Source organism: Coturnix japonica, chromosome 12 (assembly GCF_001577835.2).
Source record: "Coturnix japonica isolate 7356 chromosome 12, Coturnix japonica 2.1, whole genome shotgun sequence".
Taxonomy (NCBI): domain Eukaryota; kingdom Metazoa; phylum Chordata; class Aves; order Galliformes; family Phasianidae; genus Coturnix; species Coturnix japonica.
Genome location: NC_029527.1, coordinates 4563695 through 4583767, shown reverse-complemented (window position 1 = coordinate 4583767; position 20073 = coordinate 4563695). Strand labels below are relative to the sequence as shown.

Genomic DNA, 20073 nt, shown 5'->3' with positions numbered 1-20073 from the left:
AAGAACAATGATATGTGGTACTAATTGGGAGTTATTCCCCTAAAAGAAGGGAATAGCTTTCATTGCTTTGATGCTTAAGGCTGCCCATGTAGCTATGATCTGATTTACACAAGGAAGAATTTGAATGCTAAGGAAGTTAACGTAGAAAAGGTGACTTGCAATTTATAGCCTCCTTTTAGCATTTGCAATCTGTCTGTTACAGGCTGCCTTTCATAGCGAGGGATATGTTGTGTAGCTCCAAGCCAATTAATGCCTGTTTATTTATGTGAAAGGTTAAATTATGGAGGCATAAACAGCCTGGCTGCACGTGTGACTGGGCTGTGCCTGTGCACCTGCTGATGCAGTGCCTGTGCACCTGCTGATACTGAGCCTGCCTGCGCTGGTTGTGCACACTGCTGTGCCATGTTCCTGCAGGAGCACACAGTAAACAGGTAATTGCAGGAGCTCTAAGTAGATCTAATAACAAAATGGGAAGTTCTGAACACTGGCTAGGGTAGCTGACTGTGGATTGACAGTGTTGCGCTTGACACTGAGTTTTCCAACCATCCTGTGGGTGCAATCCTCTGTCTGCTTAAAAGAGTGAATTTCTTCTTGTAGCTTAGTGCTTTCCATGCTGCTAGGTCTGCTTCTGATTATGTCGCTGCAGTAAAATAACAGGCTGAATGTATGAGTTTGCATTGTGTGTGTATGTGCAAAATTGATACATCTCTGTGGGAAACCTGCTTTTATCTGGTCTGTTCCTGCAGTAGACAAATCTTTGCTGAATCCTTTTAAGCTGGATGTCCCCCACAGTTTATTAAGATGGAAGAACAAGTTAAATTCACAGATTCCTTCTTAGGGGTAAGACAGACTGAGCAGCTGGCTCGCATTGTGCCTGGTTCTGTTTGAAGGCAGTTAGTCTGGAAGGGCCAAACCAGCTCAGTGTGATCACTTTCGAAGGTTGAAGTTTATTTTAGAAACCTTGGTGCTATGTAGTAGGTTTAGAAACCTTTGGTTATTTTAAATGGGAGTACAATGCAGCATCCTGAGCCAAGGCTGTGTCCCCATGAGGGTGAAGGAGCCGAGCAGCTGGGGTACCTTAAAAGGAGATGAAGCATGCGGGTATCTGCCGGCTGATATCTCTCAGATCACACCGAAAACATCTTCCCATTTTCTGTTCAAGTCTCGTGTCTTGAGGAAGCTCAGAATAGAAGCAGTGCCCTCAGTGTGGTGCAGCAGACCGACCACGAGTTTGCAGGGCAGCTCCAAGCAGAGCTTGTTGAGTGGAGGTGCGCTGTGTTACAGCGGCATCCCCGAGAGCCGCCTGTTTGGCTGCGTGGGGTTGCAGACCTTCTCCGTGCAAGCAGCGTGACAGTTGGTGACTCAGTGGGTGAATCTGGAAACTCTCTTCACTCCCCCAAGTTTTTGTAGATTTCGTTTTAATTTGGATTATGTACGGTAGTGCCTTACATTCAGCTCTGTGGGTTTGCTATCTTTGGCATGGCCTTTCCAGAAAATCCTGTTGCCATCTTAAAACTGCTTGTCCTAAAGTTGTTTCTGACTTACATACTTTTGTCCAGCACAAAATCTTTGCACTTTGTGGGGGCTGTTTGTTAGGGAATAAGGGTCAGTGACTCCTGTGAAGGCTTTTGGGTTTGGGCTAAATGCTGAGCGAGTCCCTCAGGTTTTGCTGCTCCAGAGTAGCGAGCAGTTGAACTGCTAAGCCCTTTCAGGAACAGCTTATGATGTTTTGGCAAACAGCTCATGTCAGGCTCAGCCTCATGGAATTTGCAGAGCTTGGTTTGTGCCCTTACAGCACCTCTGTGCTGGGGACACCCACCTGCCCGTGCAGCTTCTGTGCCCACAGCCTTGTCCTGTCCTCCTCTGTGTCAGAAATGGGCCCATGCTGCCTCTTGAGGAGCATGAGCTCAGCTGGTTTCTGACTGGGGAAATATAACAAATATTAACTGTAGCTACATAGAAAATACGTCTTCCAAAATCACTTTGTTGCTCAGCTTGCTGTTTAAGTACTTTGTATTCTGTTGTCAGGCCAAATGCTCCTAATGTGTAGCATATATAGAATATGAGGGTCTGTAAAGCCTGAATGGTATTTTAAGTGTTGCTCATAAAGTAGCAGTGGAAAATTTCTCCCAGTGCTTAGAAATCTGGAAACGAGAGTTGAGGGTTTCAGTATCACTTCTTTTTAATTAGGAGGCTTTTCAAAACTTGCTAGATCTGCGTTGCCTTCTTTCCCTTTCCCTGCTGGCCCTGGCTGAGCTCTTCCTGTCTCACACAAGGACTCATTCCTTTTCCTCCCTAACAGCGGTGTCTGATTTATTCTACAGGGCTTAAATTAAGAGGAAACTCAGCAGTAGGGGAAGGAGTGATGGATTCGAAAGCAATTCTCAGGCTCTCTTGTGCTGGCTCATTAGACAACCTTTTTGTTATTATTTTTTAATACTTGCAGAGAATGCAGCAAGCCCAATGCAGCAGGAGCAGTGCCAAGAGCTGCTCAGCCGGGTGCTTCCCTCTGCCCTGGTGATGGGGCCGGGTCCTTAGATTCTCCAAGGGCAATACTGCTCTGTACCAGTGGAGGAGCAGCCTTCTGTCTTCTAAGCTAAAACATCATCATTGCTACCATTGCTTTCCTGCGTGAGATCTCAGTGTAAAGCTGGCTTGTTTGCAGTCCTGTGAATTCTCATGGCTGAATTGAGCTCTTTGCAATCACAGATGAAGGCAGGTTGCATCAAAAATGGCAGTGACCTTGCTGCTCTGGATCTCAGTTACAAACGAGTGGGCTGCCAATTTAATTTGCTAAGTGTGCGCTGCTGCAAACATCCCTGGTTAACTGGGAAAAAGAGAATGTCCGAGGTTACTATATGAACTAATTAATTTCAGTGATTTTTTTTGAGCCTGCATTCCTGTAAGTAAGAACAGTTACACAATTGTGCCTTTTAGAGAACTAAAACGCATCATTTCTAGGGCAGTGGACTGCAGTGCTCCCAGCCCATTCTGCTCTCTGCAGGATGTGAGCCAAGCGGCTGCATGGCCCTCGGTGAAACGCCTCTGCAGGGGCCGGGTGAGGAGTAGGGTTCCTGCTGTCAGGTTGGGTGATGCTAATTAGAGCAGGAAGGTTTCTGCTGGCCAGGCAGTGTCACCTGGGACATCTCATCCCGTGCTGAGCCTGCAGAATGGGCTGAGAAACAAGGCAGTGACTTGGGGGGGTGGGACTTGGTTGATGTCTCTGAGTTGCATATGGCCGTTTCTGGCACCAGGAACTCTTGAAGGAAGGCAGCTTTTCGTGGGCTCCAGTGCTGCTTAAACTTGTGCTTTATGGCCTGGAGTAAATGCCCCCAGATTTCTTCAGAGGAAAAAAAAATAATGCAGTAGAACATGGAATTGCTCATGTTCTGAGCTAAAATTATAAGTGTAGCCATGCAGCCAATGTGCAACCCAAAGAAAACCATGAAGGAGAGTTTTTGAGTCAGTTTTTGTTAGTGAAATTAAGCAGGGCTGCAAGCAAAGATAACAAAAAAAACCACCATTTTTTTCCTATTGTTGTTGTTTTGTGGTGGTATTGTCTTAATTCATCCCTGGAGAAACAGAAGGAGCTGTGCAGGCAGTGGGGTTACTCAGGGGACCTCACCTGGAAGCTCTTGCCATGTGTTCACAGGTGCAGCCATTTACTGGGTTCAGTATTCTGGGGCTGTGAAAGCAGGCAGTAACTTTGCTACTGACAATGTTGCACACCTGGGAGTGCAACTCTATGTTTATTAATCTCTCAGACAACGATCCTCACAAAAACATGAAGTAAATAGCCATGTGTTGATACATCAGGACATTGGTATGTTTATGTTGCCTGAAATATTAATGCTGTCATGTAGCTTAGCACAGACATCTCTTTGTACTGAGGCAAGTCTTTGTCTTCTTGACACTGGGTTTAAGGTGAGTGCCCTGGTTCATACACACTGCTCATCTGTTACGTAAAAGATTTTGTAAGTGTTCTTGATACAAGCATAAAACAGGAATTCTGACTGTTGTAACAGCGTGGTGGCTTTGTTTTCTGTCCATCCCTTATTAAAGTGTTTTATTTTGGATTATAGGACAGAAAATTAACAAAAGTAGAGAGACAGCGATTTAAAGAGGAAGCAGGGATGCTGAAAGGGCTTCAGCATCCCAATATTGTCAGGTTCTATGATTCCTGGGAGTCCTGCGTGAAAGGAAAAAGGTGCATCGTGCTGGTTACCGAATTGATGACCTCTGGAACACTGAAGACGTAAGTACTGTGCTCCTGGTGAGCAGCCTAAGAATAGCTATGGAAATTTTTAGAAAAATCCTACTTTTGCATTCTGAAATAAAGGCACCTCGAGATAAAGGATAAAAATGGAGCTGTTCTCTGGTGTCTGTCATTTGTCCCTGTGCTTAGACTGCATTGACTTGACAGGAAGAATTTCGGCCTCAGTCTCCCCTTCCCCGATCTTCTGCTTCACTTATGTAACTGGAAGCAGTTCTCTGGCTGGTTTCATTGTGTGCCTGTGACGTTTCCATTTGTCAGCATGTGTGTTTCTGTGGTTGCTTCTGCTCTTGTATTTGTGTGTTTTGTTATCAAAGACAGAATTACACTCAAATGGTAGAATCTGCTTTTGAAGCCAGAGATGCTCTAGGTTATCTACTAAACAATATTAATAGCTTTGCTACTGACAATCTTGTTAAGGTTGATATAAAGCAGTTGGCATGAATTCTGGAGCAGATTTTCAGCCCCAATGGGAGCAATGCTCATCACTGCGTATATCCAGTGTGCTGCTCTGCTAATGCATTGGCAGGTTTTATCTGTTCCCAGAATGCACCCTCCCCCTCCTCAGTGTTCTAGACAAATAGTAAAAAATGCAGGTGCATGATACAGAGGTCAAAGTTTTGTGGCTAAAATTAATTCTCAGTATTATTCTGTTCTGGATATATAAAGCACACACTCTAAATCAGTTCTCTGCATGGAGTGAATTGCTTTGCTATTAGACTTGCAAATATTTGGTTGTATTTTCACCAAAAATGCTTATTATCTTCCTCCCCTGAAATGAATGCTCTAATTCCTCCTTTAAAAAAGATCTCTTCCAATTTGGTGATATTTCTGAGCTGCTATTATGATATATAATAAGGGGCTTTTATCTAAAATGAATTTCAGCTGCTAAAGCCCCAAGAATCTTTAATAACACTTTGCTTTCTTTCTAACCAGCTTTTCTGCCTGTTTGTTCTGTAGGTATCTGAAGAGATTTAAAGTGATGAAACCAAAAGTCCTGCGTAGTTGGTGCCGGCAAATCCTGAAGGGTCTTCTTTTCTTGCACACAAGAACTCCACCAATAATTCACAGAGACTTAAAATGTGACAATATTTTTATTACTGGACCAACTGGATCTGTGAAAATAGGAGACTTAGGTCTGGCAACCCTCAAGAGAGCTTCGTTTGCCAAAAGTGTAATAGGTAATCAGTCTGTTCTCTTTGGCTTCCTTCTGTTGGTGTGATGGTTGTCTTTTTAATTCATCTGCCCTTCACACTTCACAGTAGTGTTTTGCTTTTTGCATGTGGGCTGATGGTAGAGATCGAAGTGGTATTGTGACCCTTCCCTTTATACCATTATAAAAATATCAGTCTGTAGGGCCTGTCTAGGACATGTTATCTTGGCCTTCTCTTTCCTTTACAGTGGTAAATTTTTGATTGAAATATTACTTTGTATCCACAAATCTTTCTCCGTTCTCTTCCAAGAGAAGCAGCAACAGTTCCCAACAGCTTGTGCATCCCTTCCCCCTGAGAGCAGGCTCAGTGCCTGTTTGGGAGGGAAAAGAGAAGGGATGGGGGAGGGAAGCCACATGCTGCCTTGCTGTCTAACCAGCAAGGTGGTGCTGGGAAGTCTTCTGCTTCCCAGTGGGTAGTGATATGCCAAGTTGCTTCAGCTGAAGGGAGAGGCAGCCTGTCCTCTGAGCAGTGACCTGCAGAACCCAGCTTCTTGTCTTTGCAGGGAGGTCACAGAAGAGCTGCCCTGGCTGGAACAGCTTATCCCTACTCATTGGGCATCAGCAAAATAAGTTGCTTCTGCAGAGCTTGTCTATGCTTCAACGTGATCCTGGCAGAATTCTACTGAAACAGCTGCAGTTTATTAAAAATCAGTAGCTACAAAATTGAAATAAATTCCCTCTAGGGTGCACAATAGCTGATTCGTGTGGGCACCACGTAAGCGTGTATTAGAGCTTGATTTTGCTTGAACTGGGAGGATGTGTTCTGAATGTGTGTCAAAGGATGTCATTCCTTTGCAGAAGTGAAATTTTAATGCCTTCTGTGTGAAAAACACAAATGGGGATATCCCTTCCTTGAGTTCTCAAACATTCTGTTTTGGTTTTTTACCTTACTCTTTCTCAGCAGATTGGTCTTGTTCTGGTCTGTAGGTGATGGTTCTAGAAAGTTATAAATCCTTGAGGAAGGATGTTGAAAGTGAGGGAAGTTACTCTGCCTGTAGTCATATTTTGGTCCCTTATGTAAATGAAAATAAGATTTGAGATGACTAGAACTAGCAAACTGCTGGTGACAGCCACTATTTCCTAACTATAAAGAAAATGGCATGCTATCTTTAAAGCGGTGGTTGCCAAAGTAATTACAGCATCTCGTACATTTAGGGATTGTATCTATTACTACTTCTGTACAAGTTTCAGCCTTTATACTTTGAGAACCCAATATTGTCGCAGTGAGACTGATGTTGTGGATGTAGGCTTGGCTGCTGTGGGACTGCTTAATGCTGCTGATTTCAGTGAAAACATGCTAGTTTGTATCTGTTAATTTTCTCTGGCTTTTACTTTGTAATAGCGTGAGTAATTCTGTTTGTTTTGAGGGGCAGTATTTCTTCCCATAGTTTATTTTGCAGTGTAACAGTTGCTCATGGGCTGGGAATAATATCAGAAATATCAATATTAATTTTAGCAGAATGAGTTCCTATAACAGCACTGTCAGACCGTAGCTGTGTCAAACAAATTCAGTGATGGAGAGGGCTGCAGCTTGCTGGCAAGCTGCATGTTATGTATTCTTCTTGGCAAAATAACCAAATTCATCTTTTTCATGAGTTGAGCTGCTCCAAGGAAAGAATTAAGGGGATTGCAAACACTGATGATGCTGGGCCTGCTCCCACCTTTACAGCAGGATAGTAAAAAGATGTAATTTCCCCCCCTGCCCTGGAGTGGGAAGCTGAGGGTTGGGAGTGCAGGCAGGGAAATGGGAAAGCTGATAAAGAGAAGGCAGGATGGGGAGGGAGCCCAATAGGTGTCAGCCCCCAGGTCTGGCCTCCTACTCCAACTGCATGTCCCAGAGCTGCGTGCGCCCTGCTGTCCTCACTGCTCACCTCACCTTCCTAGATGGAGTAGTTCTAAATGGATATTAGTAGCTGCAATTCTACATTATTTTTAATGATGAAGTCAGTGTGGCTGAGGTCCAGGTTTTCCCTTGCTGCATTTGTGCCACCGCTGATGCTTGCCTGACCTTGCGGTGTGTCTCTTCAGGGAGTCCAGCCAGGGCCAAGCCTGAGCTGCAGAGAGCAGCTGAGTAGCTGCTGAGCAGCTTCACATTTCGGTGGTCTGCTTTGTTAGCAGTACTTGTATGTATTCCTTCCCACCCCTAAGAGTCGGGTGGAAAATGTCATTTTCATGGTGATTTGGAATGGTGTCAAGAATATCATTTGCTTCTTAGACGACTTGCTATCAGTTTTTCAGTTGTGCAAGGAACTTCAAATGCTCCATAATTCATGAGATTCACTTCTGTGCCTGAGTCTTGTTCATTCTCAAACAATGTAGCATCTCTGGGAAAGGCTCTGACAGCTGTTAACCATTTCGGAGCAGCAGCCACAGCCTTTGTGACAGCTGGAAGAAAAGGCCTGGGGTCAGAGCTGAACTCAGAGCGTGGCTGCTGAGCTCTCACAGGGATCCAGCTGATTTATGAAGGCTGAAGGAAGGAATGTCCTTAAGGTGGAAGGAGCATCAGAGAAGGGAGAGAGTGATCTAGAGTTCTGTGAACGTTATAGCAATGCCAGAACAGAGGCTTGTCTAGTGAGTTAAACCAAGTCTACTTTGTGATGCGTGCAAAAGTGGTTTCAGAGACAAACCCTGATTTTGAGAGACATAGTTTATGCTACCATTAGAAAAAAACAAAACAAAAAACAAACAAACAAAAAAACCCTTAAATCAGGTCACCTATTATATATAAATCTGAGAACTGTTTTTCCTGATGTCTGTTGTTTAACTGCAGTTGTGCCGATGGTAGAGATGTCCTTGCCAAAAAGCAGAGCTGCTAGTGCATGTCAGCTGGCAGAGGGCTCTGGGGGAGGGGATGTGGGTGCTGAGGCAGATCCCGCTGTGCTGAAGGCCAGGTTATGGGTCTGGAATTGCTCACCTTCCTTTTGGCAGCCTGCTGCTCACTGGTGGGAACGTCCTTCTCCTGAAGAAAACAACTGTGTTAATCTCCTTCCTTCATCTTTTCTATATGTGAAAACAAAAATCACTCTTGTCTCCCAAGCACGCACTACTTTAGGAGATAAAGTCCCTGGAATAAATTACCTAAGTGTTAATTTTGCTCTGCAAGACCACACCTTTTTGGTGCAGAGATTTTCTTGACAAAGGCTGAGCCGCCCTTGAGTCTGTGTGAAGCGTAGGAGTTACTATGAGGTTGTTGATGACACGTTTTGTATTCATTCACTTTTTTCTGCATAAGAGAACTTTTGCAGGCATTGTATTTGTCATAATGCTGCAACTTCCCATTAAGAAGCAGTAAGTACAGTGTTTCCTTTGATTTATCCAGTCTTATAGGTCTCCTGACACCCTAATCCCTTTGGAGTAAGACCTTATTCTGCAAGTAGTCTCACTGATCTGTACTACTGAACCTGCGGCAGAATCATGTTTAATGCTTTGTGCACAACTTCCTAGATGAATTTGTGATACCACTTGCTTTCAAAGTGCTGCCTCGTCTGCTCGGTGGTTGCTGTGCATCTCCCTGGAGGAAGAAATGCAAATTTGCATTGACAAAAACAAGTCCGAAGCTTCTCATTTCTTTTGTCCTTTTCAGCACTGCAGACCTCTATACGTGTCCCTCTCTTCATCCAGAGAAGGAAACCATTTTGTATCTTTCAGTGTATTCAGGCACCATGCCGTATCTCATTCTGGTATTCTCTTTTGAAACTTCAGCACATTTTCCCCCTCTGTGTATACTATCAGTGAGCTCTGTGTGTGTGTTGACTTAAGGTTTCTTCCCTGGAGGATGCTTGAGCTTATCCTAGTTACTTCCCTGTTTTGAAATAATCTTGCATGCCTCCATACACAGTTGTAACGGGCACATTTCTGTAGGCAAAACAAGATTGTGATGGGAGCTTTTCAGACTTTCTGAATAATTTACCAACTTTTTTGTGTAGGTACACCAGAATTTATGGCCCCAGAAATGTATGAGGAACACTACGACGAATCCGTTGACGTCTATGCGTTTGGAATGTGCATGTTGGAAATGGCTACCTCAGAATACCCTTACTCAGAATGCCAGAATGCTGCTCAAATTTACCGGAAAGTAACCTGTGTGAGTAAACTTCCTTCATTTTAGTGACGTCTGTAATTTGGGATTTTGCTGATCAGAAGGTTTAAAGATGTAGTTCAATGAGATGTCATTACTGTCTTATGTGTGTGGTGTGTTGTAGAAATGGACGCGTCTTGGTTCTGGGTTGCAGAAACTGCTGCAGGCTTCTTCAGAAAGCTTACAGTTCTGTGGTTGGATTATGCTTGCAGTTGTATATATGGTATTTTCAGTAATCTTTGCCCATTTTGTCTCAGCCAAAGGTACATGAGACTTGGGGATATTAAGCAGGGAAGAATCTCTGCTGTTGTCTTGTGTCCTAAAGAGGGATTGTCAGAATTGATCAAGTTTCCCACAAAGCCAACTTTTAGATAGGAGGCTAAATGTTTATATGGTGTAGGATGTTTCATTCAGATTTCCAGCACAGATTCTTTCAGCTTGTACGTGTAGCAAATGATCTGAAAATATAAAGGGGAAAAAATTATAGCATTGTTTAGTTTTGGAATGAGACAGAGGAGCTTTATGTCTGAGCTTATCAGTTCTGCAAGCTCTGTTAATTCCCAGACTAGAACCATGCAAATGGGTTTGCTGCATTCTCAGGTGAAATCAGGCCATAGAAGAAGCCAATCTAAAATGATTTATATCCAAAAAAAAAAAAAAAGTATCCTCCCCAGCACCCTCACCCCCACGTGATAAATATATTTGTCTGCATGAGCTGCAATGTGAATGCCTGAAAAATCCGAGTTTAGATGATGCTGTCAGCTTGCAAATCAGTGAAGGAATCACTGACTGCAGAGAAACAGGACTTGCCAAATGCCTTGGCAGCAGTGGTTATCTTCTGCTCTGCTTGGATAAGTAAAAGCAAGAATATGGGAGTTTCTGCCCCATAGGTTATGCTTAACAGGCTGGTTTGTCAAAGGTTTTTCCAGGTACTTCTTTCCATCTGGTTGCTACAAAAGGACATAATGAGCTGTGTGCCTTGGCCCTTGTGTGTCCGCATCACCAAAAGATGCAAACTGCAGACTCAGGATGTGAACATAGTTCTCTGGTGGAGGCGATGCTGCAATTTGCAAAAATAGCTACAGATAAGGTTGTTTTAATATCTTTCACCTATAAGGTAGAAAGAGTGGTTAGTATGGTAAATGAATTGAGTGATCCATCTCGCCTCCAGAAGCACGGTCCTCCATTACTCTCAAAGAAATGAAGTTTTTCCTCACATTCAGACAGGACTTCCTGTGTTCCAGTTTGTGCCCATTGTTCCTTGTCCTGTTGCTGGGCACCACCAAAGTGAGCCTGGTCTGGTGCACTTGCCTCCTGTCTTGTAGATACTCTCAGTCTCCCTTCTCCAGACCTAGCAGCTCCAGATCAGCCCTTCCTCATATGGGAGATGCCCTCCGCTGGACTCTCTCAGCAGTTCCCTGTCTTTCTTGAACTGAGCAGCGCAGAACTGGACCCAGTACTCCAGATGGGGCCTCACCAGGGCAGAGTAGAGGGAGAGGATCACCTTCTTTGACCTGCTGGCCACGGTCTTATTAATGCACCCCAGGATACCATTGGTCTTCTTGGATACAAGAGCACATTGCTTGCTCATGGTCAACCTATCATCTACTGGGGCCCTTAGGTACTTCTCTGTGGAACTCTTGCCCAGTAGGTCAGCCCCTAACCTGTACTAATGCACATGGTTGTTCCTCCCTGGGTGCAGAACTCTGTATTTGCCCTTGTTGAACCTCACAAGTATCTTCTGCCCAGCTCTCAGCCTGTCGGGGTTTTGCTGCACAGCCTTCTGGTGTGTCAGTCACTCCTCTCAGCTTTGTGTTGCCAGCAAACTTCCTGAGGGTGTATTCTGTCCCTTCATCCAGGTCACTGATGAAGATGTTAATCAAGACTGAATCTGGTGCTCTTGTTGTGGATTGCTGTGCTAACCAGCTGTGATGTTACTAACCTTGATGGGAGAGGGAGGATGTAAATGACTTGGGAGTCTGTTTAAAAGTTTAAGTCACTATCACAAGAAACAGGAGGGTGTCCCTGCTGGAAATGAAAGAGATGTCACGACGTGCTGAAAGCAGGAAGATGCATCTGAAGAGTGGAACAGCTTTATCTCATTTCTATGTAAATTGTTGCAAGCTGACATTTGTATCTTGGCAAAGCTGAATCTTTCCCAATGGACTGCAGCCCTGATTTTGACTACTTTAGTTCTTCTTGGAGTGCTGATTTCAATCCATTGCTACTCAGAAAGGGAGGTGGAAAAGACATCAGAAGCTGCTCTGCAGTGCAGTTAACTTCATTGCTAGTGCTGCTGCACTAATGGCTGGGCCAGCCCTGTAGGGAAGGGAATGAGGCAAAGATGGGTCATTGGGTTTGCTGACTGCAAGCCCCCCTGCTCTGCAGTGTGAGCTGGCTGGAAATGAGTGCTGCATATTTTCAAAGAAGTGAAATACAGCTGATGGCATGGTGTAGTTGCTTGCCTGAATCCTTATGAGGATAGCTGCTTGGATTGTATTTCTGTTCTGCTCACTCCTCCCCTACAAGGAGAAGTTCATTTTGTTTGGCACAATGGCTTGTTGGCTTAATTTAGGTATGTGGTCCTTTAAGATCTGTAAATGCCATCTTTGTGTATATCTGAGGAAAGATCTCCTTATGCTTTGGTGCTTCACATGGTGACTGTTGAAGAGTATTCTAGCTTTAAGTCATCGGGGCCTCATCTTGTGAATGTAGCCCTTTTGGACTGATCATTCTAGGCTCTTAAGGATGGTTTTTCTGAGGAGTGCTTGGTGTGTTACCTGCTGCAGTGGGCAGTAATTCATGTGAGCAGCATGCAGAATTTGTTAGTGGTGTTGGCTCATGTTAAGCTCACCTGTACATGCACACAGGGGATTAGAGCCACGAACAATATGGGTGTCTTCTGCTGCTCTGCATTCTTAGAAAAGCCTTGTGTACAACTCTTAGCCATCTGGAATATTGGTGATTAAGGTTTCATAAGTCTCATTTATCAAAGCAATATCCAAGATGGCAAAGAATAAGGATTAATCAGTGGATTCCTAATTAGATATTACGTTTCAATTTGCAGACCTAAGTAGTCATTTATAAACACTGAGGAAAGTCTGAGCCAATTCATTTGCTGTGGCAATAGCCTTTATGCAGCAGAATTATATGGTGAGTTACAACTTTGTTAGAGTGGTCCTATCCTAGCAACTTAAGAGAGATAGAAAATGTTTGTTGTGGATGTTTTAAAAGGTTGCTTTGCTTGTAAGACAGATCTGACTAATAGGACAAAGCTGCATGTGTTGAGTGCAGACACTGGTACAGCTTTTTCTGCTGAACTCAAGGCAAGAGCAACAGGAGCAGAGGCCTCAGGATTCCTTCAGTGGACAAAATGGCATTACTGCCATTACAAGGAAAGAGTTAAGCTCTCCCTGTGGAGAGGAAAATGCCCTGTCACATGCCATGAGCTGCATGGACTGTCAGATAAGGAGGAGGAGCAGGGGGAGGACCTCTGGGGTGAGGGTGCTAGAGGAGCAGCAGAGCCTCACAGAAGGTCCTTGGTCCCAGAGGGAGCAGCTCCTGGGCAGTTTCTGCCAGGAGCTGTGACTTAAGAAGAGCTGGCAGCAGATGGGGACCCTGCATGGAGCCATGTGAGTCAGCCACAACTCACTGCTGGGCTGGGGGACCCTGCCTCTGTGCTTAGATGCAGAAACGTGGGTGCGGGGAGCATGGTGCACCCATGGCCTGAGCTGTCACGGAGCAGCTGGCTCTGCCCATTCTGCTGGGCAGGGGACCACCTTGGGGGAGAGCTTTACAAGCACTTCTCATAGGGGTTAGCCATCATCATTCTGTACCTATTACTGGCATAGGTATGGAATTAGAGTGTAGATGAAAATCGAGAGGCTGAATTACATGGTTTTATTCCCAGGATCTCTCTAAGTTTGAGCTCCTCACTAGGGCAGAAGGTGTTGCTGAGATTCTCACATGGGCGGGATCAGCGGTGAAGTGCTTCTGAATGCTGCATGTATCGCAGCTCCTCAGTGGGAGATATACTTTGTTTTTGATGAATCTTCTTCGCACCACAAATGTAAACGTTATTCTTTCTGTTAAACCGAGAATGAACAGCAAACGTAGCACTCATTTTTTATGTTTGTTTCTTGATGCTTCTCTTTCTAGAATATAAAATACAATAACTCTGTTCCTGCCTTGGGCTGAGTGTCACAGGGGTGTCATCCTACATCCAGGAAGAAAACTCTCTAATATACTGATCCCTATTGCTAAACCAGCCTATCTCAGTGGCAACCACCGGTGATACTGATGGCATTGTTTGCTGATATTTGAATTATGCAGGTGATTGCTTGCAACAAAAGTGCAATAACTCCTTTGTTCTGCCTGCTCCAAACTTACTTGGGATTGCACTGGGACATAGATTCCCTATGCATCCCACACTCAATGCATTAGCTCAGATTTGCCATTGTGTCTTTTGCAATTGCTTCCATTCTGCGTCCTAAAACTGCCTCAAGTTTGTACATGCTTTTAGGTTGCAAAGTACATCTGAAGTCATAGCTTTTGTAAGGTCACATGCATTGGTAACCCATGTTGATATAGAAAACAGATACCGTTTGTAAACATTATTATTGTAAGGTATGAAATGTTACACATATTTATAGTGAAAGATTATTATACTTCTTACTTTGATCACCTTTTGTTTCCCCTGCCTGGAGGTTCATAGTTCAATTGCTGCTTTAATTTTCCAATCTTTTATTTATATATATGCAACAGAAAGTATATAATAGTCCAGGATGATGTGGCAGTCGCTTCCCAGCTGATTCCCAAATGTACAGAGGGGCTCGTTGCTGTGTTTGAGCGGGCATGGTTGTTGCAACCTTTCTCTCTGCCCTTTCAGCCAGAGATTTGCAGTGTAAATCAACATGCTTGAATTATCTCCTTCTTCTGGTCCTCTTGATGATTTCTTATGGTTTTTTTCACATCCTAAGTAACAGCCAGTGAAGCTAAAACTTGAATCTGTAATGGGAAATGGGAATTGCAATTAAAGATCTTGTACTCATTAGGTCTTACTGCAGCACTGCACCCAACAAGGTAAATGAGAGGCAAGAGATAATAAGCATAAAACTTTTGTTGGCTGATTTCATTTCCATGTGGTAAGAGGATATATGTAATGTGTTTTTCAAGCAACAGGTCAAGGCCATGTTTACTACAGTTAACTTTGAAGAGATTTCCTGGTCAGCATATTTGCAGTGACCTTCATTCTGATGTGATAATCTCATTCTTCATGCATAACTTGATGGTTTTTCTTAGTCGGATTTGTGTGTGTGTTTAATCATTCTGCCAAGAGATTTATATGTGGACAATAGGCATATTTACTGATGGAGCATCAGAGCCTGTGACCTTCCCATGAGGCTCCAGACCAATGTTTTTTTAGTGATGCCCGAATTGCAGAATTCTCTGTAGACCAATTGTGTTTGCTGGGGGTTCGTGGTTACCTTGTTGGGCTTAGCTACACAAACTCACCCTTTAAAACAACCCAAACATCTATAGTGTTCTGTCTAGCTCATTGAATGTTCATATTGTTTCATTTTTAAGTGTATCAAATGTTCTCTCTGTATTTGTAAGTTACGCATTGGTTATACAGATGGGGTAAATTCCATATCAGACAGTGTTATGAACATCATTGAATCGTATATTCCAGATACCTTCTTAGACCTGCAGTTAGTCTGCTTATACTAGCCTTAGACTTGGAATGTTTTATTTCTCTTTTTTTGTACTTAAACAATTCGTATGAAATTCTCTGTATCCATCTTATGTCACTTAATTAGCCCTCCATCTCAGGTATGGATGTTGAGTTTACTTCTGCTTGAGGCAGTTGTGCAGTTTTCCTTAGCCAATATACTTTGAATTTTGATGCCATGTTTCCTTGGGAATGCTCAGGAGAGACAGATGGCTTTTGAATAAATGAATGAGATGGGTCCTTTGATTTCAACTGGAAACCTGTGTTTCACACCAACCCCCTCCATTGTTGGGAGACTTGTAAGCATCAGGACACAGTGCTGCAGGGAAGATTTTCAGCATTACAATGAGATGGCCTTGGAGATTTTAGTCAAGAGTAAGGAGCTAAAGCATCATGTAGCATATGGGCATTGAGAAAACACTTTGGAAAAGCAGTTCTTTGTGGTACTTCACTGTGCATCTTCTGTCCTTATTTGTTTTAATCATCTATTTGTAGCTTAGGTGTTTGGCAGACTATTGCAGTTGGTGTGGTGTGCAGAGAGATTCAAAAGATGTGGAAAGTTTAATGGTGTTTGTAGGAAGGAAAGGGATTTGTATCAGGGTCAGTCATCACAGGTCTGTCAAAAGAACATTTTGAGACTAACCTTATTCCTGGGTGCCCAACACATCCTGTCCTGCTCCTTCCTGGTGGTGTCAGGGTTTAATAGACCACTTAAATGGAGGGATGTTTATGGGTTCTGGAAAAATTAAGTCAAGAGATGCAGTGGTATGCTTTATACTGTTCCTGCCCCTCGTCAGCTCAAGTTGCACCAAAATGCCCATGAAGAATGTCAAAAAGCCATTTTAAAAAGCAATTGGCACATTTTTCACATCAGGAAAACATCAGCTTGAGCTTTGAAAATGTGCAGCTAGATATGTCCATTAACTTCCCAGGTCTCCTTGCTCGTTATTTTTGCAGTATGTTTTGATTGTATGTACAGAGATGACATGATATATAAGCTGTTATTTAGTTTGAGTACTTGCGTACTGCTTCTCTTACAGTCTCTCTTTATTTTGGTAAGATGTATGTTTTTTTTAATTAAGAGGCTTGATACCCTGAGGAGGATCATGCTGAGTGAAGGTATTTGTCCTGTAATATTAGAGAGTAGAGAGAAGTGACCTTTGACTACCCTACAAGTGTGTGTGTTTCTTCTAATCCTCTCTGTCTTCTTAAAACAGCCCCACCTAACCTGAAAGAAATACAAATTGTTCCTCTTACATCTGCATAGAGCCAAGTCTCCCTACATGGGGAATAAGGTTCTGCTTCTGTAAGCTTTCTTCTGTGACAAAACAGGTGACTTTTTTCCTTGAAAGGACACGCTCATAGGCTAACACTTCCAAATCTAGAAGTGATCTGTATTCCCAGGAAAAAAGAAATTAGCTTTTGATGGGAATGTAACTTAGTTTGTGTTGCTTCATAGGTTATGCCTGCTCTTCTATTTGTTTCCAAGAAGATTCAGACAACGTAATTGGGAAAATGCAAGAGCAACATAAGACTGCTGGGCATACTCTCCCTCTGCCATTCTGGATTGTTTTGAGGGAGGGAAAGGAGCTATTGAGAGTACTGGGGAATGTAGAATGGGAAGAGATTTATGGGAAATAGAAATCTGGACTACTGCATGGGTCTTCAAAGGTGTTTTTGACTCATTCTTGAAACTGGTTATCTGAAGAATATCACAATTACACTTCTTTATTCTTCTAGTTGTTTGGGAGATAAGGCTGTTCCTTGAGTAGTGACCTCGGAGTCCACAGGATGCAAAAGTAGGGTCTGCAGTTGTTCATAAAGAAAAAGGATGTATGTGTGATGTAAGGCTGAGTAACATACAAGCCAGTGTGCTTAAAATGGAGTGGTACTAAATTAAAACTATCTTGTTCAAAGTAGTTGAATTGACTGTGCTGTGTAGTAACAGTATCCTTACTTAAGAGATAGGACGTATGTGTAGATATTTTCAAACTGAATTGTTTTCCTCTATTGTTTTAGGGTATAAAGCCAGCAAGCTTTGAGAAAGTTACAGATCCTGAAATTAAGGAGATAATTGGGGAGTGCATTTGCAAAAATAAGGAAGAAAGGTTTGTATCACACAATCAAGTTTTGTGTAAGTGATGTGAGACTTTAAAACTATGCGGGTTCCTGGTCTGGCCTCTGGGTTTACTCTGAGCAGGAGAAAATGCTGAATGGAAATATAAATGACTGTGAACTTTCCCACTGTATAATGTGAAGATGATAGAATAAATTCAATTGTTGCGTCTCTTTCAACTTCAAAGAATAATGGGGAAAAAAAGCAAAGTTGTGGACTTGTTTTCAGTTTTAGAAACTACTCTTCTATGCTGGTTTCTCCTGGTGTGCTTGTGTATTTCATGGCTTTCAGAAAAGCTGTTCCTGGGAACCTCGGGTGACTGTCTAGAGGGAACCTTGTTTTTAGGACTCATTAAGCTCAGATAATCAAGGAACATTAAGTGAGGCTGTAATTTCCATTACTGAGTATGTTTAAGGTGTATGAATATTGAAGAAGCTTTGTTAAATAGGAAACACAGCAGTCCTCAGCAACACTAGAAATATTGCCTTTTTCTACTAAAAATACAGGTTTGTTATGGATAAGCACCAAGAAAACTGTAAATGTTTTGGCTCTAATAGCAATTTATTGTCACAAGTTTCTCGGAATGTTCTTAAGACTTGCAGTGTTTGACTATTCTTTATATCCATCGCAGATACGAAATTAAAGATTTATTAAGCCATGCCTTTTTTGCTGAAGATACTGGGGTAAGAGTGGAACTTGCAGAAGAAGACCATGGTAGGAAATCCTCTATTGCCTTAAGACTCTGGGTAGAAGATCCTAAGAAACTGAAAGGAAAACCCAAAGATAATGGAGCCATTGAGTTTACTTTTGATCTCGAGAAAGAAACTCCTGATGATGTTGCACAAGAAATGGTAAAATAAACTTCTCCTAACAGTGTATGTATAATTAGCGTGTAAATTTCAAAGGGCAGCAGGAGCAAGTCTGGTAAAGTAACTTCAGCTTAAAACATTCTAGATTAAACAGTTTGCATTGATCTTGAGATGGAATGCTAGAAGAAAAAGGGTAAACTAGGAAGACCTAAAAACTGAAAAAGGATATGGAATCAGATACATGAAACGCTGTTTCAAATCAGCAAGTCACATAGGGATCACCGAGGTCTCTTTTACTCCTATATTTTGAAAATTCTTTTGCTCATTTACCATAGTTGTTGATATATTTACAATTGCTTGAAATCTATTGAAATATATTTAATGCAGTTTAGGTTTTTTAATGTCGTGGAAAAAGGGAGTGAGTAAGCTCTTAGTCAAGGGTCTGCATTTTCTTGTGCTTGCACATGTGTTCCTATTAGTATATCCTAAATCTTAAGGGATCCTTAGGTATTTTTTTCTAGTCCAAATGAATTGTGAAACACCAAATTTATGTATTTTCATCAGTTCATGTTGCTTTGTGTGCCATGGTAGTGAAAAAATGGGGGAGATCTCTTGAGTAAGGGGAATTATTTATCATTATTGATATGTTTTTAGTAGTCAGACATTCCAGCTCGTCCTAACAGTGTAGGCAAAAAAAATTGAAACACGATGCTGGGTTTGCAACCTAACATGTTTCACAGCCAGTTGTATGATAAAATAGTATATCTTCATTAGATGTTGGTCAATCTCTAAGTAGAGATGTAGGAATAGGAGTTGTTTAGAAACTTGCTGACATGCTAGGTTTTTTAACTCCTTTCTGTTAAGCTTTGCAAGGAAAAATCCACTGTTCCCCTTGGCTAAGGCCATGCAAGGCTCTCTGGACCCACGTGGTCCATCTGTACAGTAACTTACGCCCGTTCTTAGCGTTTGCAGATCCTCAGTAGAGTCCAAGGACATTGGCAGTGGAAAATACCACATCCATTTGAAACTGTATTTTAATCTCCTTTGTATCTATTTGATTTTACACATTAAAAAAAAAAAACAAAAACAAAACAAAAAAAAAAAAAACCCACAAAAACTATGCTGTAAGATTGTCATCTCTGGGTAAGAGCAAAACAGAATGGAGAACTTTTAGATTTCTTCCATGTAGGTAAATCCGTAATGTGTGCATCTTTCAGGAGATGTAGATTTTAACATGCAATTATCTGGTAGCTCATTATTAGGCTAACAAAGAGTAGGACTTTGAGTAGGAAGTTCATGCAAAGAGCATGAAGACAAGTTTTCCATGTTATCTTCTGAGGGACTGAATTCTGAGAAATGTCACTCCCATTTTCAGTCAAATATGAGCAGTCTGAGTTGAGTTGAAGCAAAATCTTTTATAAAGTAAGCCAATACTGACTTTGCCTTAGAAGTTAATTTGAGTCTAAATTCTGGTAACATATCTTCTTAAATGACTTGCTGTGTTATCAAGTGCAGCAATTTTGGGAAACTATATTCTAGAAAGGTTAAGGCAATACATTTTGATTAGAGGTAATGAGGTTTATTCCAATTGCATTGTTGAAATACCATTTTTCAAAGATGCTTCTTTCTTTTGACTATTTTGTTAATCATTGCAAAACAAAGCAATAAGAAAAACTCATCAAACCAACTTCAGTTAAGCTTATTCTCTTCTCATCATTGAAGATTAACTGGCTAATGGATCAACCAGATAGGTAGTCAAGTCTTATAAAAATTATTTGTTCTTAGAGGCAGAAGTTTTAATTCCCTCAAAAAACAAATAACACCTCTCCCAGTAAATGAATAAATAAAAACCC

The 20073-nt window shown here is 42.2% G+C and overlaps 1 protein-coding gene across 16 annotated transcripts in view; it reads left to right on the top strand.

Moving 5' to 3' along the window:
• WNK2 (WNK lysine deficient protein kinase 2) overlaps nt 1-20073 on the top strand; it is a 95628-nt gene that overhangs the window by 27828 nt on the left and 47727 nt on the right. For all 16 annotated transcript variants that reach the window (XM_015874766.2, XM_015874763.2, XM_015874762.2 and 13 more), the window contains exons 3-7: nt 4083-4255; nt 5234-5454; nt 9413-9570; nt 17315-17403; nt 18043-18262. In XM_015874766.2, coding sequence (XP_015730252.1) covers nt 4083-4255; nt 5234-5454; nt 9413-9570; nt 17315-17403; nt 18043-18262 — 861 coding nt within the window. The remainder of the gene's footprint in view (nt 1-4082; nt 4256-5233; nt 5455-9412; nt 9571-17314; nt 17404-18042; nt 18263-20073) is intronic.